The 24,077-nt window shown below is 42.0% G+C and overlaps 1 protein-coding gene across 1 annotated transcript; it reads left to right on the forward strand.

Annotated features, from left to right (window-relative positions):
- The first annotated feature begins 302 nt into the window (after positions 1 to 302).
- On the forward strand, positions 303 to 21,122 carry LOC306858462 (putative C-type lectin domain family 20 member A). The gene is made up of 6 exons (XM_079399025.1): positions 303 to 505; positions 8,714 to 9,076; positions 9,830 to 10,162; positions 13,446 to 13,531; positions 20,297 to 20,390; positions 20,493 to 21,122. The coding sequence occupies exons 1-5, from the start codon at positions 472 to 474 to the stop codon at positions 20,387 to 20,389; spliced, it is 909 nt and encodes a 302-aa protein (XP_079255151.1). The 5' UTR covers positions 303 to 471; the 3' UTR covers position 20,390; positions 20,493 to 21,122.
- Positions 21,123 to 24,077: the final 2,955 nt, after the last annotated feature.

Raw genomic sequence — 24,077 nt, forward strand, 5'->3', positions numbered from 1 at the left:
CCCTCGTTCCCTGAAGGAGGGAACAACGACGTGACTCGGAGTGACCGACTGAATGGGAACGTCTCGGTTACATATGTAACCCTCGTTCCCTGAAGGAGGGAACGGAGACTTGACTCGGAGTGACCGACTGAATGGGAACTATGTGTTTTTACTGAGCATTTATTATTTCCATATTTAAATGAAGAGCAAACAAATGTCCAAATGAAAATAAAGTTGTGTATATTTTTTTGCAAATATTTTGCATCTGAGAAAAAGGTTTGCATGAAACGTAATGTATAAATATACAAATATGCGGGTGCTGGGATCATTCAATCTGCCTGTTTCTGGAGGTAACTGCTGGGACCTAGTCACAAGTTTTGTCTTGTATTACATTTAAATGCTTAAGCTCTTGTTTATTTAATTGTGTTTGTGGAAAGATCATCTAGAATAACAACAGTTTCACGTTCTATACATACTTTAAATCCATCACCAATGGATAGGCTGTTTCAGTTCCTTTTTTTCTCAGGTGAGTATTTTTTTTTTGCAATGTTTTAGTAAATGTTTCTTTAAAAACATTTGAAAAATAAAGTACAATCCTAGATTTGTGCTTTGACACAATTCATTCTCACGGGTCACTGGACTAGTTTTTGCTCTAAAAATAAATAAACATGACCCAGTGGCTAAAATTAAAATACGTAGCCAAAAGTCAATTTCTGAAGCTGTAATTCATTATAATTTCATGTTTGTAAAACAGTTTGTTTGATTAGAGCTCCCTTTCACAGGAACTCAAAGCTGCATAGTGATGTAATGGGGATATATTAGTTGACTGATGATACTAAAGCAACACTCATAAGGAGTTGTGTCATATCACTCTTATAAGTGCACATTTGCAGCATCGATCCCACTTTATATTAGGTGGCCTTAACTACTATGTACTTACATTGAAATTAATCATTTGATACAATGCGCTTATTGTGTACATACATGTTTTTACGTTGTACATATTTATTTAAAATACCTATATGTAATTACATCTGTAATTAACTTCTGTAATTACATTTATAATTACACTTTTGACCCATCCCTTACAACTTAACCCACCCTTAAACCTACCTATACCACCAAACCTGTCCCTAACCTTAAACATATCCCACCTCAATAGCAGCAAAAGTGATTTGAAATGCAATATGACCACAATAAGTACATTGTACTTATTTTCTGTACATAGTCGTTAAGGCCACCTAATATAAAGTGTGACCGCGGCATCATATTAGATTTTTTTCTTTAGTGTACATTAGTCAGCTAGTTGTTCCAGTGACTTGTTTTGAGAGTTGCACCAGAGGTTTTCAGGAAATGCATTCATCCTTGTATGCTTTTATCTTTGGTGATGATGTACATACAAAATGTGCATCTCCTCTTTGGGAGTTTGCCATGAGGGGGCTGCGCTGAGGGACACGACCACCCTCGCTGCAAAGTTCTGAGTAAAATAATAATCCTTGAACAGTATGTCAGAATGTTTTCTACTGAGCTCAACAGTATAATTACATTCAAGAGTTCAAGACTTTTAATACGGGGTGAAAAAGATTGACTGAATCGAAACTTTTTCAATATAACTAAATATAAATATGTATGGATGGTGAATAACTCCACAATTAAGAACTACATAGTTCACAGTCTTTGTAGCATGTTTCAGCAATGCATTTCTAACATTTATAATGTGTTTACAAACAATTCTTATAATTGACTTTACACGGACTTTAAAGGAATACCTTAGCTTTTTGCCTTTACTGTGGCAGCCAACAACAGCATAGCTTAATGTACGTTTTGCATACCAGAAAATCTGTCATGTCCTGCGTCATACATAGGTACGGCAGGGCCAGATTTACCTCTTATCGTGACATAGGCAAAACAACTTTTTGGGCCCCCCTTCCCTATTAATATATATAGCCACCCCAGCAAACAAAAATGTTTTGTAATCAGTGGAAACCGTTACAGTTCCCTCTCGAGCTTTCACGAGACATCACGGAGAAATTCGTGCTCTGCGTCCTCCGGACCCGCCGCGATATGGCTCGCGGCCTTTTTCGGGGTGAAGCTCCTGGTGGCGGGTGTGTCGTCTTGCCGCTCCGTCAAACCCAACGGTCACCCCATTCTCCTTCCCCGAGGACTGCTTCCGCCCTCCTTCCAACATCGAGGAGTTTGTGTCTTTTGGCCAGGAGGAGGGGGGTGACTCTATGTCCATTTCGGCCTCGGAGAGGGAGGATTGGGTGGGATCGGAGTCTGATCAGACGGACAGCTCGGGGCCCCCAGACCTCCAAGAGGAGTTCATGAGGGTGCTGTCGAAGGCTGTCCAGGAGTTGGAGCTTACCTGGAGTCCTCCAGAAGAGCCTACCAGGAGTAAGCTCGACTCCTGATATTTCAGGTCCACACGGAAAGCTGACTCGAGGGCACGTGGTCTGTGCCCCAATCAGCGCACGTCCACTCTACTACACAGGCCATCTTTTCCCACGTGGATGGGGCTGAGGCCCACGGGTACATGCGCTCTCTCCCCGTCGAGGAGACAGTCGCTGCCCACCTATGTCCTGCAGCAGCCAAGACCCTAGGCTCGGACATCACCCTTCCCGTGCAGGACTACCGCCCACCTCGCTAATAAAGCGTATGCCTCAGATGGCGAGGTGGCTTCCGCGCTGCACGCCATGGCGGTGCTTCAGGTTTTTCAGGCGAAGCTCCTGCAGGCAGCTGAGGGCGGCACTCTCACTGCGGAGGCTGTTAAGGATCTCCGTGCGGCGACGGACTTCGTGCTGATGGCGACGAAGTGAGCGGCCCAGGCCATGGGTAAGGCCATGGGTTTTATGGTCATCCTTCAGAGGCACCTATGGCTAAATCTGGCTGACCTCAAGGATGCTGACCGTAAGGTGCTGCTGAACACTTCTGTGACTCCCTCCGGTCTCTTTGGTGACGCCGTGGAGTTCATTATCGAGCGCTTCGCGGAGGCTCAAAAGCGAAGCACCAAGCCATGAGTCACGTTATGCCGAGGCACGCTTTCCAGCAGCAGATGGTAAGATCTAGGTCCTCGTCGGCGCATGGCTCTTCCTAACGGAGGGATGACCACAGGCCAGCGAACGCAGCGGTGAGGAAGCGCCATGGCCAGCGGAGGAGTCCGCGAAGTGACTCTCGCCCGCTGCCGGCTGCTAAGCCGTCGTCCTGACGATCTGAAGAGAGGAGGAGAGTGCGCGAACGGCCCAGCTCCCAAGTGCCAAAAGTTCATGTGTTCAAATGTTTGTGTGTTGGATGTTCATTCAATAAAAACGTATACATTCTCACAAAAAGAGCTCTTTCCTCCTCACTCAGTCAATGCGGCACCGCTTGCCCCACCTCAGAGCAGTGCAGAGCTGCCGCCCACACAGGTAATAGTCGCGCATCACTCGCCGGCGCATCCAACGACCAAGCCGCTAAAGCCGCTAATGTCAGTTCCTGAGCACGTGGGAAGTTATACCGGGAATCAGAGCGAGCGGGAATGCCCGTTCTCAACTATCTGGACGATTGGCTGATTTTAGCTCAATCCCGGGTCACGCTACTCAGCCATATAGACTTGCTGCTTTGCCACTTGGAGTCCCTAGGGCTATGTGTCAACATGCAGAAGAGCATTCTCCCCCCGAGTCAGTCTATAACGTACCTGGGGGTGTGCTTCGACTCGGTGGAGATGCGGGCCATTTTGTCTTCCCTGCGCCATTTCAGACTGAGCAGCTCTGTTCACTAGAAGGAATTTCAGAGGCTGCTGGGTGTCATGGTGTCTGCTTCAGCGGTATGCCATTTGTGCTTAGTAAACATGCGCCCGCTGCAGCTATGGCTGAAATCTCGAGTCCCTTGGACAGCGTGGACTTCGGGCCGTCTGAGCATCGCGGTCTCCTGCGGCTGCATCGAAGCTCTGAGGCTGTGGCGAAACCCAGATCTCTTCAGCCGGGGAGTTCCCCTGGGCTTGGTAATGTTGTGCGTTGTGGTCACGACAGACACATCGACTCGCGGCTGGGGAGCAGTGTGCGAGGGCATGCCGGCTTCGGGGCTGTGGTCAGAACCTCAGAGCATAAAGCGCTTGGAGCTGGAAGCAGTGTTCTTAGCTCTAAAGGATTTTTGGGCACAGCTGGAACAGCGGCATGTACTGATTCGCACCGATAACACATCTGTGGTCTCGTACATAAATCACCAAGGAGGCGTGTGCTCCAGAGCTCTGTGCAAGCAGGCAGCGAATCTCTTGCTATGGGCGGACTGTCACTTTCTCTCCATCAGAGCAGCGCACATCCCCGGTCTCCTGAACCGCGGAGCGGACATGCTTTCGAGGAAAGGGATGCCTCAAGGAGAGTGGAGGTTGCACCCCAAGTCGGTTCAGATGCTTTGGACTTGCTACGGGACAGTGGAGGTGGATCTGTTCGCCATGAGCGAGAATGCGCACTGCCCGCTGTTCTTCTCCCTGTCTCACTCCCCGCTGTAAGGGGACGCGCTGACATTGCGCTGGCCAGCAGCCAGGCTGTATGCGTTTCCTCCCATCAAGATATTGCCACAGGTGTTATGTAAGATCAGGGAGGAGCGGGCTTCTGTGATTCTCATCGCCCCAAACTGGCCAAACCAGCCTTGGTTCCCGGACCTGACAGAGCTGCTGGTGGCACCGCCCTGGCCAATCCCCATCAGGAAGGATCTGCTATCTCAGGTGAACGGCTTGGTGTGGCACCTGAACCCGGAGTTGTGGAGCCTTCACGTGTGGCTGCTTCAGGAATATTAGAGGAGCTGAGCGTCCTGCATTCTCGTGTGCTCGACACGCTCTCGGAGGCGCGGGCACCCTCTACGAGGCGTTTGTATGCCCTAAAATGGGCAGTGTTTGTGAAATGGTGCTATGATGTTCATATCGACCTGGCTACTTGCACCGTGTCGGATGTTCTGTGTTTTCTACAGTTCAGATTGGATAGTGGATCTCTACTATCAACACTGAAAGTCTATGTGGCAGCTACTGCATCGTTTCGTTCCCCGCTGGGTGGGCAATCGATCGGTAGGCACGCGCTGGTGGTGAGTTTTCTTAAGGGTGGGAGGAGATTGCATCCCCCGCGTCCTCCTTCAGTCCCGCCCTGGGACCTAGAGGTAGTGTTAAGAGCTCTTTCACAGCCACCATTCGAACCTTTAACATCCATTGATTTGAAGGAGCTATCTCTCAAAACTGCGCTTCTTCTGGCTCTCGCTTCGGCTAAGCGTATAGGGGATTTACATGCGTTTTCTGTGGACAGCAACTGTTCAGTCCTTAGCCTCCCAAGTGCTGTTGGTGAGTGACTGATTCATGGTTTGCTACCTCTAGTCATGTGTGTTGCTGCCTCGCACAGTAATTACTCTGTGCAGCCCTTTGTGAGTTTTGTTGTTGTTGTCTGCCCTGTACTCAGAGCAGCTTCCTGGTATTCATGTCTGACTCACTACGTGCTACCATTATCATGTTATGTTTTATGCTGCTTAAACACAGTTTTCCATGTGCAGTCCCTTACAATGCTGTTATTACTTCTGTTCTGCCCTGCTTTCAGCTCAGCCTACATTATTACTGACCAGATATGCAAAATTTCGTATACCTGGGGTTTAGACTCTCATTGGCTTATCTCCACCTATCAACTGCGAGCCCTCCTAACAAGCGTCGCTATTGGTGGGAACTGTGTGTGTGTTCTATCTTTGCTAAGTGTGTAACTGGTACAGGCCTCTCTCACGGCGGGATTGAATATCGTTCCCATAACGGAGAATTTCTCTGTGATGTCTCGTGAAAGCTCGAGAGGGAACGTCTCTGGCTACTATCGTAACCTGGGTTCCCTGAGAGCGGGAACGAGACATCACGGTGGTCACCGTGCTCGCTGCTCGACCAGCTCAGCGGCGTTCAGTATCAGATTCTGACGGAATTGTCGCGGGCACCGCATTTTATACTGCCTCTCAAGCTCGTCAGTATTTGCATGCGATTTGCATGCTTCGTGACAATTGGCCAGTCATTTGGACTGGCGTGAGCCAATAGGACTTCAGGAAAGGTTGGAGGGAAGGAGTTCCCATAGCGGAGAATTTCTCTGTGATGTCTCGTTCCCGCTCTCAGGGAACCGAGGTTACGATAGTAACCGGAGACGTTTTCTATGGCAATAAGCGCTTATGTTCAGTCAGTAAAGATCGAATGTAATTCTTTCTTTGAGAACAGAGAACCGTTCCATTAATAGGCTCCGGCGTCGTGGCCATACTACCACTTTGGGAGAGCATTATTTCTCTAATAGTCCTAATTTTAACGGCCTGGAGTCACAACCACCTCAAGACATTGTACAGATTATTTATTTCTGTCATGTTTTCATCCTGAAATCTTGTGTGTGTTGAAGTAATTTCTTACGTTCCTCATCCCAAATCTTCCGTTGCAAATTCCAGAACATCATTTTAGAGCTAAAAACTGAGACTTGCACTATTTATGTGCAGGCTAATGCAGTTATTAGAGAAAGAGAGAGAGCGATTCAGTGCATGTAAATACCTGCGTCTGAGCGTTCAGCAGCAGCGTCTACTAAAAGAGAATCTTTAAGTTGAACTGCTTCAAGAATCTCGCAAAGAAATGTCATGTGGCTTTTTAGCTGCAAAACTATTTTATGGATCAATTTGCAGGGCAGCGCTGACAAAAAGTTCCTGTCTGCGTGTGTGCATCTGAATTATGAACAAGAAATTGAAAGCGCAATATCCATACATATAAAGGTGGAAAACATGGAAATAGTTTGCCCTATTGGTTATTATATTTGTCTTCTGGGGTTTTTGTTCTTTACTGTTGTAGATATGTAGCCCATAGTTAAAAAAAATATACATACATACTGTATCTCTCTTTATTGTGTTTGGGCCACACCGGACGAGCGATCATAGGCATGTGCCTAGAATGCCTATGCATAAATCCGGCACTGAACGCAGCGCTAAGATCCAGTAGAACTAATAAAGAGATACAACCACGATCAGATGATGGAAGCAGGTAATTTGTAACTCTAATGAGAGCAGTCTCAGTGCTATGAAACGGTCTAAATCCTGACTGGAAATCCTCACAGATATAATTTTTCTCTAAGAAGGAATATAATTGTGAGGATACTACCTTTTCGAGTATCTTTGACAGAAAAGGGAGATTTCGGATCGGTCTGTAATTAACTAGATCTTTGGGATCAAGTTGTGTTTTTTTAATGAAGGCTTAATAACAGCCAATTTTGGTTTTGGGGACATATCCTAATGGCAATGTCGAATTAATAATAGCCAAAAGAGGATCTATGACTTCTGGAAGCAGCTCTATTAGTAGTTTAGATGGAATAGGGTCTAACATGCATGTTTTTGGTTTAGATGATTTAACAAGTTTATACAATTCTTCCTCTCCTATAGTAGAGAATGAGTGAAATTGTTCCTCAGGGGATCTATAGTGCACTATCTGATGCGATACTGTAGCTGACGGCTGCATGGTTACAATTTTATCTCTGATAGTATCGATCTTGGATGTAAAGTAGTTCATAAAGTCATTACTGCTGTGCTCTTGGGAAATGCCAACACCTGTTGATGCTTTATTTTTCGTTAATTTAGTGACTGTATTGAATAAATACCGGGGGTTATGTTTGTTTTCTTCTAGAAGAAAGTAAAATAATCAGATCTAGCCGTTTTTAATGCTTTTCTGTAGGATTGGGTACTTTCCCGCCAAGCCATACAAAATATCTCTAGTTTTGTTCGCCAGCTGCGCTCCATTTTCCGGGCTGGCGGGCTGCTCTTTTTAGGGTGCGAGTGTGCTCATTATACCATGGAGTCAGACTGTTTTCTTTGATCTTCCTTAAGCGTAAAGGAGCAACTCTATCTAAAGTGCTAGAAAAGAGAGAATCCATAGTTTCTGTTACATCATCAAGTTTTTCTGCGCTGTTGGATATGCTGAGGAATTTAGATAAATCAGGAAGATTACTTACAAAGCAGTCTTTTGTGGTAGAAGTGATGGTTCTACCATACTTGTAACAAGGAGAATTTACAGTTTTAGCTATATGGAGTTTACACAAGACTAGATAATGATCTGAGATATCATCGCTTTGCTGCAGAATTTCAACACCACTAACATCAATTCCATGTGACGGTATTAAATCTAGAGTATGATTTCAACGAGTAGGTCCTGAAACGTGTTGTCTAACCCCAATAGAGTTCAGAATGTCTATGAATGCTGATCCTAATGCATCTTTTTCATTATCGACATGAATATTAAAATCGCCAACAATTAAGACTTTATCTGCAGCCAGTACTAACTCAGATAGAAAATCAGCAAATTCTTTAATAAAATCTGTATGGTGCCCTGGTGGCCTGTATACAGTAGCCAGTACAAACACTTCTGTGACGTGAGGCGGCTAGCAGACGGTCGGTTTAGCCAGTCTGTCTGCTTCCTGACCTGGGCCCCAGTTAGTCAAGTACACACGCTAACTCTTACCTTACCCCTAAACCTACTCCTCAAGCAAAAAGATAAAATTTTAGATAAAAAAAATAATTATATATATATACCGTATATATGTATTTTAATCCCTATCACGAGGATCATCATATTTTGACTTGATTGCCATCAAAAAAATTTACAATCGTGACAAAATTGTATAGCTCACCTAAAAAGCTTCATCTCAAAAATCCCAAATCCCATGCCTGGTTAAGTGTTTGCATGTGGATTTCTGCACACTGTAACATTCTATTCTTTTCTCAACAGGATTCTGTTCATTTACAGGAGGCATCTCACGTGAGTATGTTGTAATTCAGGAACAGAAGACTTGGAAACAGGCACAAGCTTACTGCAGAGTGAATAACATTGATCTGGCTACTGTTCAGAGTGATGAAGACTGGGCGAATCTACAAGATGTAGTTAAAAAAATGACTACAATGGCTTGGATTGGACTGTACAATGACATCAATAGCTGGCAGTGGTCTTATCAAAATAAGGAAATTGCATTTAGCACTTGGACTTCTGGAGAACCAAACAACTATGGTGGATATGAGGCTTGTGGTTCGATGCAGGATAGCTTATGGAATGATATTGATTGCAAAAGTCTACTTCCATTTTTTTGCTTTAACGGTAAGAAATGATAGAAACAATATTATTAATGTAAATATTTTGAGTGGACAAGCCAGGGTTCCTCAGATCTTTCCCTGGAGGGCCAATGGCCTGCAGAGTTTAGGTCCAACCCTAATCAAACACACCAAGCTCATGAAGGTCTTCAGGATCCCTAGAAAATTACAGGTAAGTGAGTTTAATCAGGGTTTGAGCAGTGGCCCTCCAGGACTAGATTTGAGGAAACCATGTATCTCTAACTCCCATCCAGAATAATCCAGGATCATTTAGCAGTTAACATAAGGCCTATGTTACATTGTACACACAAGAGGTTGTAAGCAAAACAGATTCATAATAGCTATACAGTGAGCTCATTTTATGCTTTCATGGTGACATTATTTATGCTTCTTTAATGTGGATAAACTCAGAGTTTCGAGTATTTTTTTTAACACTCATAATTATTATAACTCATTACATATTTTATTGTCATAAAATGTAAGTTTACTGGAGAGGAAGATCACATTTTTTCAATAACAAGAGTTACACTGAATATGTTAAACTGCATTTAAAATGGCTTTGTATAATCTTCTACATATGTCCCGCCTCACAGTTGCACTTGTTTTTAGAAAATCCAACCATACTGTTAGATCTGATTTAAGGTATTTATGTACATGAGGCATTTCAAAACAGATGATGACTACTTAAAAACATGTCTGGCATCACCATATGTATGTATGTATTAATTAATTAATTAATTTATTTGTTTGTTTGTTACAGAGAATGGAGTAAACAGGTTTGTTTTCATCAGTAATAGCAAAACCTGGAAGGATGCTCAGAGCTACTGCAGACAGCATTACACAGACCTGGTCATCATTCAGAACAACACTGAGAATAACCAGCTGAGTGTGCTGATGAAACCATATACAAGTGCTTGGATTGGACTCTCCAGAGACGTGTGGAAATGGTCAGATAAAACAAATGTTTCCACTTCCTCCTTTACTAGACTGCCTTTACAATCTGGGCTGCAAACTCCTTGTGGTGTTTCAGATCCTGGTGGTATAATCAGTTATCGGGCCTGCTCAAATGCTCTCCCTTTCCTCTGCATGTACCGTAAGTTTGATGTCTGATCCTTAGCTACTAAACTTTCTTCTACCCCATTTGGTCAGCTGTCACATCCAAAATAGTCCAAACATTACTTCCAGCTATTTCTATCCTGTTTCTTATACTGGACTGCATAACAATGTTAAAAAAGATTAAGCCTTAAAATCATCAACATCATCATCATTTACTTACCCTCATGTTGTTCCAGACCTGTGTGAGTTGCCCACATTCTTTAAAATATCTTCTTTTGTGTTCAGCAGAAGAAAGAAACTTATACAGGTTTGGAAAAACTTCAAGGTGAATAAATTTGGACAATTTTCATTTTTGGGTGAACTCCTCTCCATTTAAAAAGAGCTGACAGCAAGCTGCATTCAAAAAGAGCTAAGAACAGATTTTATAAAATATATTTACAAAACATTATTATTAGGGCTCCCATTTTAATTGATTGGTTCAACATTTAATTAAAGTTCTTTTAACCCTCTGGTTGTGTTTAGATTCCTGTCACACTTGTGGTGTTCCTGGACAAAAATGACTGGACTCCAAACAATTGCTTATAAATCTCTCATTATGCTATATTATCACCTTCTGATTAATCGTAGGCCTTATTTATCCGAAAGTCGGTACCTCATTTTTTGAGTGAAGAAAGTATTTTTTATGAATAATTTTCACAATATGAGATAAAAAAAATTATAAAAATTTGCACTCTTTATCACACTAATGTGCTTTAGTTTTTAATCAGGAAGTTTGCTTTTAAATGCTATTTTGTACAAAATTGCAAAAAGTCACACTTGTGGTGTTCCCGTTCAAAAATGACCGGACTCCATAAAATTGCTTATAAATCTCTAATTATGCTATATTATCACCAAATATTGGATTCAATCTTTTTGTCAACTTGTTTTCTTTCATTGTGGACTGGTTTTGTATTTCTATTTGCATTTGATCAATCATAGGCCTCATTTATCCAAATATATTTTGAGTGAAAAAAGCATTTTTTTATGAATATTTTTCACAATATGAGATTATTTTCTCACACTAGTGTGCTTTAATGTTTAATCAGGAAGTTTGCTTTAAAATGCTTTAATTTTGTACAAAATTACACAGTCAGACTTGAAATGGTCGCCATTGAATATTATACCTGTATACCAGATTTGTCCTTTTTATACAGTATCACTGTAAGGTGTGTACAGAGTTTAGCTTTATAAAATGATTTCTTAATGCATTAAGACACTTTAAATTTTCATTATAACGGTTTTCTATGGGAGTAAAATGCTTAACATGTTGTTTAGCATGTTTGCATATATATTCTGGGCTCAGCTGCTTGCAACACATTATATTTTATTAACAAGCTGTATACCGAATTTAGTCTTTATTTATTTATTTGGTCTTTATCACTGTCTTCCTCCATTCATTAATTGCACCATATTAAATGTGTTTATATTGCAATTAGAGAAAATGAAATTCAGCGTGTTGCATTCATGTTCTGGGTTCATTTGCTTACCTGTACATACATAGTAGGCCTATATCTATTTTATAAACTATACCAAATTTGGCCTTTTCATATCACAGATTTTTTTATTGCGATAATAACAAACACATATTACAGTATGTATAAAACAAACAGAAAATACAGTACGTACATAGCATACTAAAATCCTTTCAATAATAAACGAGTTATGGTTTAATAGTTCTTTTTCATATCAATGTCTTCATTCAATAAGCCACTTACGTTAAACTTTTCTTTATAATGGTTTTCTATGGGAGGAAAATGCATAATGCATAAATGTTTCATATTCTATTCTAGTTTGAAACATTAATAAGGTGTATACTGAGTTTTGTCTTTTAATTATTACGTTCTTAGGATGCTTTTATGATAACTCTCTCTCTATCTCTCTCTCTCACACACACACGTGCATACGTGCTCAAACTGCCTTGTCTTTAGCCTGCATTGACTTCAAAAGAGTCTTTTCTTTCATCACATATTCTAATCTAGACTAAACTTTATGACAAATGGTTTCGAGGCTTTCGTGTTCTCACAGAGTACTGGTGCTGTTTTTTGTGATCTTCCCCATTCACTTTCAGTGGCTGGCCGTTTTTGACAAATGTGACTATGCAATTTTGTAAAAAATAAAAGCATTTAAAAGCAAACTTCCTGATTACACATTAAAGCACACTAGTGTGATAAACAGTGCACGTTTTAATTAATTTTTGTATCTCATATTGTGAAAATTATTCATAAAAAATGCTTTTTTTCACTCAAAAAATGAGGTGCCTACTTTCAGATAAACGAGGCCTACGATTAATCAAATGCAAATAGAAACACAAAACCAGTCCTAAATGAAAGAAAACAAGTTGACAAAAAGAATGAATCCAATATTTGGTGTTAATATAGCAAAATGAGAGATTTATAAGCAATTGTTTGGATTTCGTCATTTTTGACCGGGAACACCACAAGTGTGACTAGGTGAAATAAAACCCACGAAAAATAAATTCTGAGAAGTACTTATACCCTGTGTAAGCAAAGTCAGTAAGTTTGAGTCCAATACAATAACGTTAACTAGTATTTTCGGGGAAAAGAAAATCTTCTCAAATTATTATTATTTGTTCTTAAAGCCACTGCTGAACGTGACATGAATCTGACATGCATGCTTGTAGTTTCATTTGCACTTTAATATGAAATGATGCAGGCTACAGCCTATCTCCTTATTTGATTGATTATCATATTTACTTAAAGCACAAAATAAACATGAATGAACATCAGAACGTATTTAATTTAAACCGCAGAACGACGTCACTACACACCATTTTTGTTTGTTGGGGAAGATCGCAGATTCTGCATTGTGATTGATCAGATCACCTGTCAGACAAGCGCTTTGAGAATGGTCAATTTAAGAGCACATGCTATGAGCAGTGTAACGGCTGACAGGACAGGAAAATGCATTTTTCCTGACATATGGCCTGACAACCTCGCATCTGACGGCAGTTCACTATTGTTCTACTGAAGATCGCTGGTCACCTAGACCGTTTCCACGCCCGTTTGATAAGCACCTGTCGCTGAGTGGAGTGCACGTCTGAAAAGTATCCCATTTGATGGGGCCGCAAAGACGTTCTCCATCAAAATAAATACAATTCTTGTCAAGAAAAAAGAGACACTAGCAGCAGTTCTGAATGGGGTGGCCAATGCTAGCTCCGCCCCTGCGTTAACCGCGTTAAATATCTTTAACACTGTTGCATTGAAAAATGTATCGCCTGCATTAATGCACTAATTTTGACAGCACTGTTTATATTCTAACAGGTACAAAGAAGCAGATTGTAAGACTGCGGGTCAAATCTGGTCAGAATCTTAATGATCCTGCAGTGATGAATGTTATCTTACAGTGGGTAAGTATTAAACAATTTGAGTTAAAACAGATCATGGATAATCCACATTTAAAAAATATGGTACTGTACAATGTAGTGCCCTATAAAGCATTAGTGGCACATGTCCTATGTTATTATCCAACATAAAATTAACCATAATTTATAATTAATGTAATTTATTTTATTTATCTGAAGGATTTGTGAGAATTCAGGTACCAGGTAGAGCCTTTGATCACTACCACAAGAAAGACACAAGTGTAATAAAATTAATATGACTTATTATTAATAAGGGCAGTCGTGGCCTAATGGATAGAGAGTTGAACTTGTAACCCGAAGGTCATGGGTTCAAGTCTCAGGTCCGCAAGGGATTGTAAGTGGGGGAGTGAATAACCAACACTCAACCCACCCTCAATACCATGACTATACCAATACCAAGGTGAGACCCTTGAGCAAGTCACCAAACCCCCAACTTCTCCCCGGATGACACAGCATTGGCTGTCCACTGCTCTGGGTGTATGTTCACTACTGTGTGTACACTTGGATGGGTTAAATGCAGAGCACAAATTCCGAGTATGGGTCACCATACTTCTCCACACACCACTTCCCTTTCCCGTTTCCCTTAACAATGGGCATGCAAGATGTAAATACCACAACTATTAGTGAAACCAATAAATTCATAATCACTGCTGATACATAAAAAAAATTAAGAAAGGTTCTAAATTAAATCATAAAGCAAATAAATTATATGAACACAGGATGTATACTTGTTAGCTGAATGTAGCAATAGAAGAGAAGTGTGTGATAATGCTTCTTATCAGAGACCACTTCTGTCACGGGGCTGAAGAGACGTGAGACGTGCGAATCCATGTACAAAGCTTTATTATAAAACATGGTCATACAGGCAGGGTCGGGAGTAGGGCTGGGTATCGTTCAAAAATTTTCAATATCGATACCGATACCTTGAGTTCGATACCGGTTCCTGAACGATACTTTTTTCGATACTAGTTTTATGAAATCAGTTTTAATTAGATTACATTATCTCAAAAAACTATTTTAGCTTGTTGATATTTATACAGACTCAAAGCCTCATCTCCTGAGCCACTGCACAAAGGAACAAAATATATCCAACACAATAAATAAATAATTTTTTTAAATAAAGTTCAAATTGTTTTCAGTTTACACATCTGTTAGGCTACGTTTACATTAGTGCGTGTTCATTTTAAAACACATAGCTCAGACAGAATCATAATTTCTAGGTTGTTAAAGACTTCAATAAATTTTAAATCTTCATCCACTTTCATAAGTGAGTGTTTTATTTTCTTTCACCACATGTTTTATTGTTATTAAATTCTGGTGCAGTATGTCTAATTATTTGAATGCATAAAAACTACTTAGTTTATTTAAATTTATTCTTAAAATAGCCTTATGAAATGTTTTATTTTTCCTCAGAAATTCTGTGTTCTGTATCTGGTTTTCAAATGAAGACATAAAACATTAATTTAATTTATCTTTAAATTATTGAAAATCAAAGCTTATTTATTTTGGCAAACAAAGGGGGGTTACTATTAAAATTAAAACATGGAATAACTGTTGTGTGATCATTACAAAAAAAAAAAAAAAAAAAAGTTTTAATAATTTTAATAGTATCCTAGTAGTAGCAGTATGTACTGTCTGCTGAACAATATTAATATATTTCTGCCGCAGTGTCTTCTGAGTTAAACCGAACTTTTATTTTGACGGGTTGTCTGGAATACCTTTACAGTTCTGTGTGTAGATGATATGAGTTAGTTTTGCTCGAATCAAACGGTAAAATGCTCATGAAGTGAGTCTCAGAGCAGGTCTGGAGATGTTGTCATGTGTTTATGTCCTCATTTAGTGAGGCGGCAGACGCTGAAATGGACGCTGAAATGACCGCGAGCGTCACGCGAGCTTCAGTCTGTGTATAATAAACAAACCGCGCGATTTAAAGAGCAGACTGCTCCATACGCTTTATTATAATCGCTCTCGCGGAGGTCAAACACTGATCAATCAGCGCCGCGCCGCTTCTAGTCAAACACACCTGGTGCTGCAGGATTATTGGCTCACTGACGGTGATGAGATTAACCCCTTAGGTATCGAAATTTGGTACCGAACGACAAGACGTTTTTCGATACTCGGTGGTATCGAGGCAATTCGGTCGGTGCCTAAAAAGTATCGAACTCGATACCCAGCCCTAGTCGGGAGACAGCAAACAGGTATGGCAGAGGCAAGACAGAGCAATCCGTGGAGCAAGCGTGGGTCGACGATCGGCGTACAAAATCCAGACAGGGCAAGGCAGGGAGAATAATCCAAGAACTCGGGCAGGAATCAAAACACAGGAAAACTGACTAGAAAACATGGAAACGCTTTGTAGAGTAGACGGGCTAACAATACTCGGCAGTGAGCAAGAGCAAGTCCCAGACTTAAATAATGAGTGATGGTGATTGTGAAACTGTGATCAGGTGTGGGCGAGATCAGGTGTGCGTGTCGTCAGTGCAATGGATTGTGGGAAATGGATTCCAGTGTGTTGTGAGTGAAGTCAATGTGGTGAACGGGTGACCTCTAGTGGTGGTTGACCGGGAGAGCATGGACCAGATTCGTGACATAGCCCCCCCCCAAGGAGGGCGGTGGAGCGGAAGCGGAACAGGGGGAGGGAACGGAGGGCCAGGCCCGTGAGGAAGTGGGAAGACCGGGGACTGAGGCAGAACCGGCAGAGCAGAGGCCCACCAGGGCGGAGCAGACGGGACCGGAGCCCACCAGGGCGGAGCAGGCGAGACCAGAGCCCACCAGGGCAGAGCAGGCGAGACCAGAGCCCACCAGGGCGGAGCAGGCGAGACCAGAGCCAACCAGGGCGGAGCAGGCGAGACCAGAGCCCACCAGGGCGGAGCAGGCGAGACCAGAGCCCACCACGCAGATGACCAGACCAGAGCAGAGGACCGCCACGGCGGAGCAGATGACCACCAGACCCGAGCATAAGACCACCACGGCGGGGCAGACAACCACCAGACCCGAGCAGAAGACCACCATGGCAGGGCAGAGGACCACTACAGGGAGGCAGACAGGGCAGGAACCCATGACAGAGACTGGGATCTGGGGAGAACAAGGACAGACAACACAGAGAGAGCAGAGACAGACAACACTGAGAGAGTCCTTGTTGCAGGACAGGACGGGACCAGAGTGCACCTGGGCGAAGCAGGAGACCCCCAGAACCAGACAGCTGACCACCACCGCTGAGCAGACAAAGCCGGAGCCCACCAGTGTGGCGTAGACTGAGTAGAGAATCTCCACGGTAGAGTGGACTGGTCAGGAAGCCAGGGCAGGATCAGGGATCTGGGGAGAGCACAGACAGACACCACAGGGAGAACAGAGACAGACAACACAGAGAGAGTTTTCATGGTCTCAGGAGCTGGGACCGGGCAGGTCGAGAGCTCGTAAACGGTCTCCATGGCTGTGGCAGGACAGGAGGAGGATATGCAGACGGCCTCCATTGCCGTGACTGGGCATGACGAGGATTCACAGACGGCCTCCTTGGCCGTGACAGGACAGGGCGTCAGTTCACAGACGGCCTCTTTGGCCGTGACAGGACAGGGCGAGGATTCACAGACGGCCTCTTTAGCCGTGACAGGGCAGGGCAAGGAGTTACAAACGGCCTCTTTAGCTGTGACAGGACAGGGCGTGAGTTCACAAACGGCCACTTTAGCCGTGACTTGAGCTATGAGAAGTTCTGGAGTGACCTCAGTGGGGCGCTCTGGAGGAGCGGGCACTTGAGGGCGCTCTGGAGGAGCGGATACTTGAAGATCGGGAACGGCACTCCTGGCCGTGACTGGAGAACCGGATTCTCGGGGATCTGGATCGGCACTCCTGGCCGTGACTGGAGAACTGGCTTCGGGATCGGCACTCCTGGCTGTGACATGAGAACTGGATTCGGGTATAGGTGCCACCAAGTCCCAGACTTAAATAATGAGTGATGGTGATTGTGAAATTGTGATCAGGTGTGGGCGAGATAGTGAACAGGTGTGCGTGTCGTCAGTGCAATGGATTGTGGGAAATGGAGTCCAGTGTGTTGTGAGTGAAGTCAATGTGGTGAACGGGTGACCTCTAGTGGTGGTTGACCGGGAGAGCATGGACCAGATTCGTGACAACTTCATAGCTACTATTTGTAACATTAACCCCAGGTAAATGTAATCATCACAGTTATGCTCTGTTTGGCTCTGTCTTTGTGGATTTTTAGTTTGTTTTTATTCCTGATGTATTCCATTGACCTAGTTTCCACGTCTGTGTCTGATTATGTCATTTGGATCAGGTGTGTCTTGTTTATTATCCTCATTTGGCCTGTTTATTTAAGTTCATGTCTTTACAGTTTGAATTCATCAGATCTCGTTGATTGTTACGTGTGTTACCTTCCTCTGTGTGGATCGCCTATCTGTTGATTTATTAAAGACTGTTAACCTTCATCAACACCATATTGTGACAGAAGACCCGACCCAAAAGTTAAGCAGCATGTGTTGGCGTGTTTTCTCATTTTTGAAAGTTTTTCTTTTTGTTATTATTTATGGACAAACCTACCTTCCTCCTCCTCCTGCTGGAGCAGGGGGAGCGACTTCTCGAGGACCATACCATACCTGGAAGTGGCTCATTACACCAGCAACCCAGACAACACCTTGTTCTATGACGCGAGCGTCAACACCGCTTGCAGAGTGCAGTTGTCCGAAAATTCTACTCGGGAGAGTTTCACTGCCTTTGTGGAGTGGGTACTGGTGAGAAACAGATCATCATTCACCGTCGGACTAGAGGGATATCTTGCCAGCCCCACTCTGGACCCAGAGTCCAGCCTAACATCAGATTCTCCTGCACCGAGTATCAGCCAGAGCCCACCATAGATGGAGAGCCAGAGCCCACCGCAACCAACAAGTCATCGCCCAAAGGAGCGAAAGAGATGAGGATAGCCCTGGAGCCAGAGCCTCAACCTTCATCTGACCAGGTGCATGAGCCGGCAACTAAGCCCACCGCAGAGCATGTCACAGTGGAGTGCAAGGGCACAGAGAAAAACCCCACCCACTACACCACCGCTGAGGTTGAAGGTTATATTTGGACATGCCCATTTTTCTTCCGCTTTCTCCTGAACTCTCAATCTGCCCTGTACTGTCTGTCTGTCCTCTCACGGCCATGGAGGACATTCCCCTATCCGCTGTGCTCCCAATTTGGTTTGTGTGGGTAGCACACACCATCTCCGAAAGCCCTGACTGTCACAAATTCGCTCCTGGCCTCCGTTTCCCACCTCCTGCCCATTTGCCACTGCATACTGCTAGTCCCTCAACCCACCATCTGTGGTGTGGTTTTGCCACAGTTCCATCAGTCTCCATCGACGTTGTGGCTAGAGGATCCCTTGTCTCCACCTCCAGCCTTTGAGACCACCTTGGCCCGTCAACCCAGTGGCTCCACCTTGGCTCCTAGCTCCCTCATCTCCACCGTAGCCCATCAGTCTACCAGCTAGTAGGTAATGCACGTCGTTCCAGGGTTGTGGCTAGAAGGGATACCGCTGCGGCTCCTCCCTCCATCATTACCACCCTGGTTATCAGTCTGCCTCTCTTCCTGCCCTTCACCATCACCTTGTACTCCTCCTAAACCCCCTTCCTCCCTACCTTCTTTTGAATGTCCAGCTATGGCTCTAGGTCATGCCTTCGGGGAGGGAGGAGTACTGTCACAGTTATGTTCTGTTTATCTCTGTCTTCATGAAAGTTTAGTTTGTATTCATTCCTCATGTGTTCCAATGATTTAGTTTCCTGTCTGTCTGATTATATAATTTAGGCCGCATTTACACTGCATGGTTCAAGTGACCCAATTCCAATTTTTTCCTCTCATGTGGCACAGATCGAATATGGCACACAACCATGTAAACAGGAAAAAAACACATGGATTGTGATATTCTCTGATTGGTTTCAGGCCTCATTCATATGTGGAAATAAAGCAGATATGAATCGGATATGTGCATTTGCGCCTGCCGTGTAAGCAGACAGATAGGATATTCCCCTATGAATGTGACTCCTACATCAATGAAAAGTGTTGTTTTTTTGTTTTTTTTTACATTTTGTGGTACAGACTAACCTGTAGCAAATGAAACGTTTCTAGTTGTGTAGCAGAGTATTAATTTAGTTTGTCTGTGTTAAATAATGTGATCTGATGATGAAATGTGTTGCTTTTGAAATCTTGCTGAGTGCTCATTGCTGCTGTTTTCAGAAAAGGGTTCTGTCCAAACTGTTGCTAGAAAATTAGAACCACACAATTCCCTAGAATATCATTATATGCTTAAACATTAAGATTTGTACTCATAGAAATTACTAAAGTAGTGAAACATGTTCATTAGAAGGGGGTGACCCAATACTTTTGGCAATATAGTGTATCTTCTTGTTTACTGCTAGAAAATTGAAAGTCACACAAATCACTGTTTTACTTAAAGATTTAAATGGTATTCAGGTCTCTCATTTTAGTAACAGCATTGCAAATGGCAAACTTTAGAGAAATTTATGTAATATTTAATCTGGTGAGGTTGATAATCAACCATTTTTTTTAAATGTTACGCACCTTGAAAAAAATTATATTTTTATATTTATGATTACATTAAATTATATATTATAATATATAATTATATATATATATATATATATACTTCCCTTGTAATATTGGAAGTGCCAGTCACTTTTAAAACAGGCAAAGAGGGTGTGAGTACCAGTAGTAATTCATAATAATGAATCAATTATTTTTCTTTAGATAAAACAGAAACTGAAGACATTGGGGATAGAAAAGGAAACAAAAGTGACATGGAGAATTCAAGCAAATGGAAATGTGTTTTCACTGTTTTAAGGTAATTTATCACATTATTAGAATTTGCAAGAAACAATAAGTGTAATGTTCTTCTCTGTAATGGATTTAAATACATGATTACATTCTCCTTATGTACATCTAGTTTCAGCAGGAAGCAGTGGTGATCCTGGCTCACTTTGACACCAGTTGTGTGCTCAGAAGTGGCAACACTGTTGCAGGACATATAAAAGGAGTAATTCTGTGCTGTAAAATGGGTCAATATGATTGATATATTGTAAACTCCATCAACAATCTTAAAACAGTTAAATGTGACTTTTATTTTAATTATTTAATTTGAGGCTTATTTTAGCACAGCTGTGATTTCATTTAGTAGTGGATGTAATTCTGTTTCTCACTTTTTTTTTAATTCACCTGTTATTATAAAGTGACTAGTATATAATAATTATAGTATAGATAATTTTCTGTATACCATTCCATAAATAAATCACTTACAGCAATCTTAATACCATAAATGTTTTTGATTATTTTGTACATATTTTAGGCTGTGATGGTTTTTTGATTAGTTTTTCTTTTAAACATTTGACTAATTTTAAATGATCACTGTACAACTAATATTGCATTTATTTGTTAGTGCTACTGACAGTTATTTGTAATGTAATGTTTTAATATTATGTGCACCTGCCCAGGGACTGCAGATGGAAATTAGCATTTGCTAACTCTGGTACAAAGCATCTTTTCGGAAGATTAATGTATTTTGTACATTGTCCCTGACAAATAAACTAAGAAAATAAAATAAATAAATAAAGTGCTTCTGTACATATGCTTGCAGACCTAAATTGGGCAAACTCAGAATATAGGATTTGGCCCCTCTTCAACTGTGAATTAGAGCTGAACTGACCACAACACAAAATATGTTGAATTGTATAATATTCTGGAAAAGTAACTGTTCTCTTAAAATCAAAGAAATGTGAAGAAATTAATTACATTTAGATTTACATTTATTCATTTAGCAGATGCTTTTATCCAAAGCAACTTACAACTGAGGAATACAATATGCGATTCATTATAAAGAGGCAAATAAACACAGGAAGTGCTTGCAATACAAAGATTCAAGCATTGTTCAGAGTAAATATTAGCTAGACAGGGAAAGGTTAAGAGGTTAAGGAAAGAAAGCAAAGTTGTTGTTTTTTTAGATGAGTTCAAGTGATGACAGAAGAGATTAGTTTTCATGTGTCGCTTGAAAATTGTCAGGGATTCAGCATTCCGGATAGGGGTGGGAAGTTCCACCAGCAAGGATCGGTCAATGAAAATGTTGGGGAAAGTGATTTTGTGCCTCTCTGTTATGGCACCACTTGGCATCGCTCACTTGCAGATCTCATACTTCTGGAGGGGATGTAGATTCTCATAAGTGAGTGGAAGTAGGAGGGTGCTGAGCCTGTGGCTGTTCTATATGCAAGCCCTTGAACTTAGAATAGAATTTGCCCTTGAACTTGATGCAAACTGCAACCAGGGGCCAGCACAGGGAGATAAAGAGAGGTGTGACATGACCTTTTGGGTTCGTTGAGGACCAGACGTGCCGCTGCATTCTGAATTATTTGTAAAGGTTTGAATGTGCATGATGGAAGTCCAGCTAGAAGAGCAGGAAGCACTGATGTTGTGCAATGGAAACCTGCAAGATCGAGCAGTTTTTTTTATTTCATATACAAATACATTAAATAAGTCCTGGAGCAATCCAGAAAAGTAATGGATCGAAAGCCACTTGTCTCATGAGTTCATATTTCAAATTTGAAGAAGATACCATGAAAAATGAGATTCCTGCAATATTTTTTCTGAAACTATTTATAGTCCCCCCACCCCCCTGTTTGAGGAAAAATAACCACCAAATGGATTGCAGAATTATACAAGCTATTTTAGTCATTATACATGTTCCTGCATAGTTTTTCAATTATAAAATAATAGACAGATTTATTTGAGCACTAAAAAATACAAAAATAATTATTTGAGTAATAAAAAGGAAAAAAAATAGAAAAAAATGCTTTGTATATAGTATGTATACTGAAGTATTCTTCGTTATTCGTTATTACAATGATAAATATCACTGCCAGACGTGAAGTGATATTGCCAGACATGGTCATAGAGTCAGTAAACACACGCTGATGTGCTTCCATTCAGATGATGATCATACAGATGGGCCACATAATCAATAATAGCTGATCAATGAATCACAATGATAGCCGTCATAGAGTCGCTAATAAACACGCTGATGTGCGTCCATACATATTATAATCATGCAGACACGGCCACATTCCCCACACAATACACACACACACATATAAAAAATGTAGAAGAAAAAAAAAACAGTTTTTTATGGATAAAGCAGATCGCTAAGTTACGCCCCGCTCAGATGACAGCGTGCGTGTCACAGCGTGCGTCATGGCTGGCTGGAGGGAGCGCCAAATTCAAATAATCTATATTCCGCTTTTCTGAGACTTTTTTTTCCGTAGACGGTCTCATTATGTTTGTAAAACCGTATGCTGTAACATCGTTTTGTTTTTTTACCACCAAGACGCTGTTTTTGAGCGTAATTTATTCCATAATGGACGCGAACAATAACTCTCTGAAGAAATGAAACGTAAACAAAGGAATATTCATCCTTATTGCAACGTTATTGTTTCGCTGGACTAAAAGTGCTCGCTGGTATGTTGTTCTGTGGACCCTTACCTCTCTAACTAAACTGGGATTTCAGCAGTGGACGCGTTTGTGGCTCGTTATTACAATGATAAAGGTACATACTGCTTTTTTATTCTGCGTGTTTGGATGTGTACTGCTTACACAAATGTAGCAAATTTGTGCCACTAATTCCTTATAAGCTTTCCATCGAAAAACAGCGATCTGTCGTCGATGCTTGAGGCTTAGACCCTCAGAATGATATATAGTTTGACAAGATTAACTTTGTCCCGTTTCATTTATTCTATTAGAAAACAATGACACATGCAAACAAAGAGTGTTCAGTGCGAGGTCGCTCTGGTGAACGCTAACAGGTTAAATCGGTATAGAAATACAACATGGCGCCCAACGTGGGGCTCGATTAATATAGGATTAATTAATTCAGGGATAACATAAAACGAGAAAGTGAAAGCATTTGCATGGTAGCGTACATTCGAAAGTGAAAGTCCTGAGGGGCTTATGAAACGCGCGCGCAGGCTTGAACAGACCTGAAAATAAAAAGTGAAACTATAGCAAAAAGGCTCGGACGAAGAGCATTGCTAGTGAGTCCAAAACTAGACCCGTTCCTAAATTGGAGTGATTAGATGGGACAGATGTCCACGATATCACTAACGGCAGAAAATTTAGGTGAACGGCTGGTTTGGATCAGTCCCACGCATGCGAAATGCGGGTCGGGATTGATACCGTGGAACGAGATAAGATATCTCGCCTCGGTCGTGAATATCAGAATTCTAGAAGGAGCGGAAAGTCCACCTTTTATATACTCGAGTAAAGGAGGTAGAGATGGATTTCCGAAAGTGAGAGTCTTTGACGAATCCGGGGGAGAAGTGAAACACATCCCCGTGAGAAGTTGGGACTCGTTAGACTATGATGAACCGGACGCCGGATCTGAGAGAGGATAGCACTCTGGATCCAAGTGCTCCACTTCCGCCTAACCCCGAGAGCCCGAGCTGCGAGTTCACGTCAGATGAAGAGGAACTGTATAGGGGCTATTTTGCTA

This window comes from Barbus barbus (genome assembly GCF_936440315.1).
Source record: "Barbus barbus genome assembly, chromosome: 39".
Taxonomy (NCBI): domain Eukaryota; kingdom Metazoa; phylum Chordata; class Actinopteri; order Cypriniformes; family Cyprinidae; genus Barbus; species Barbus barbus.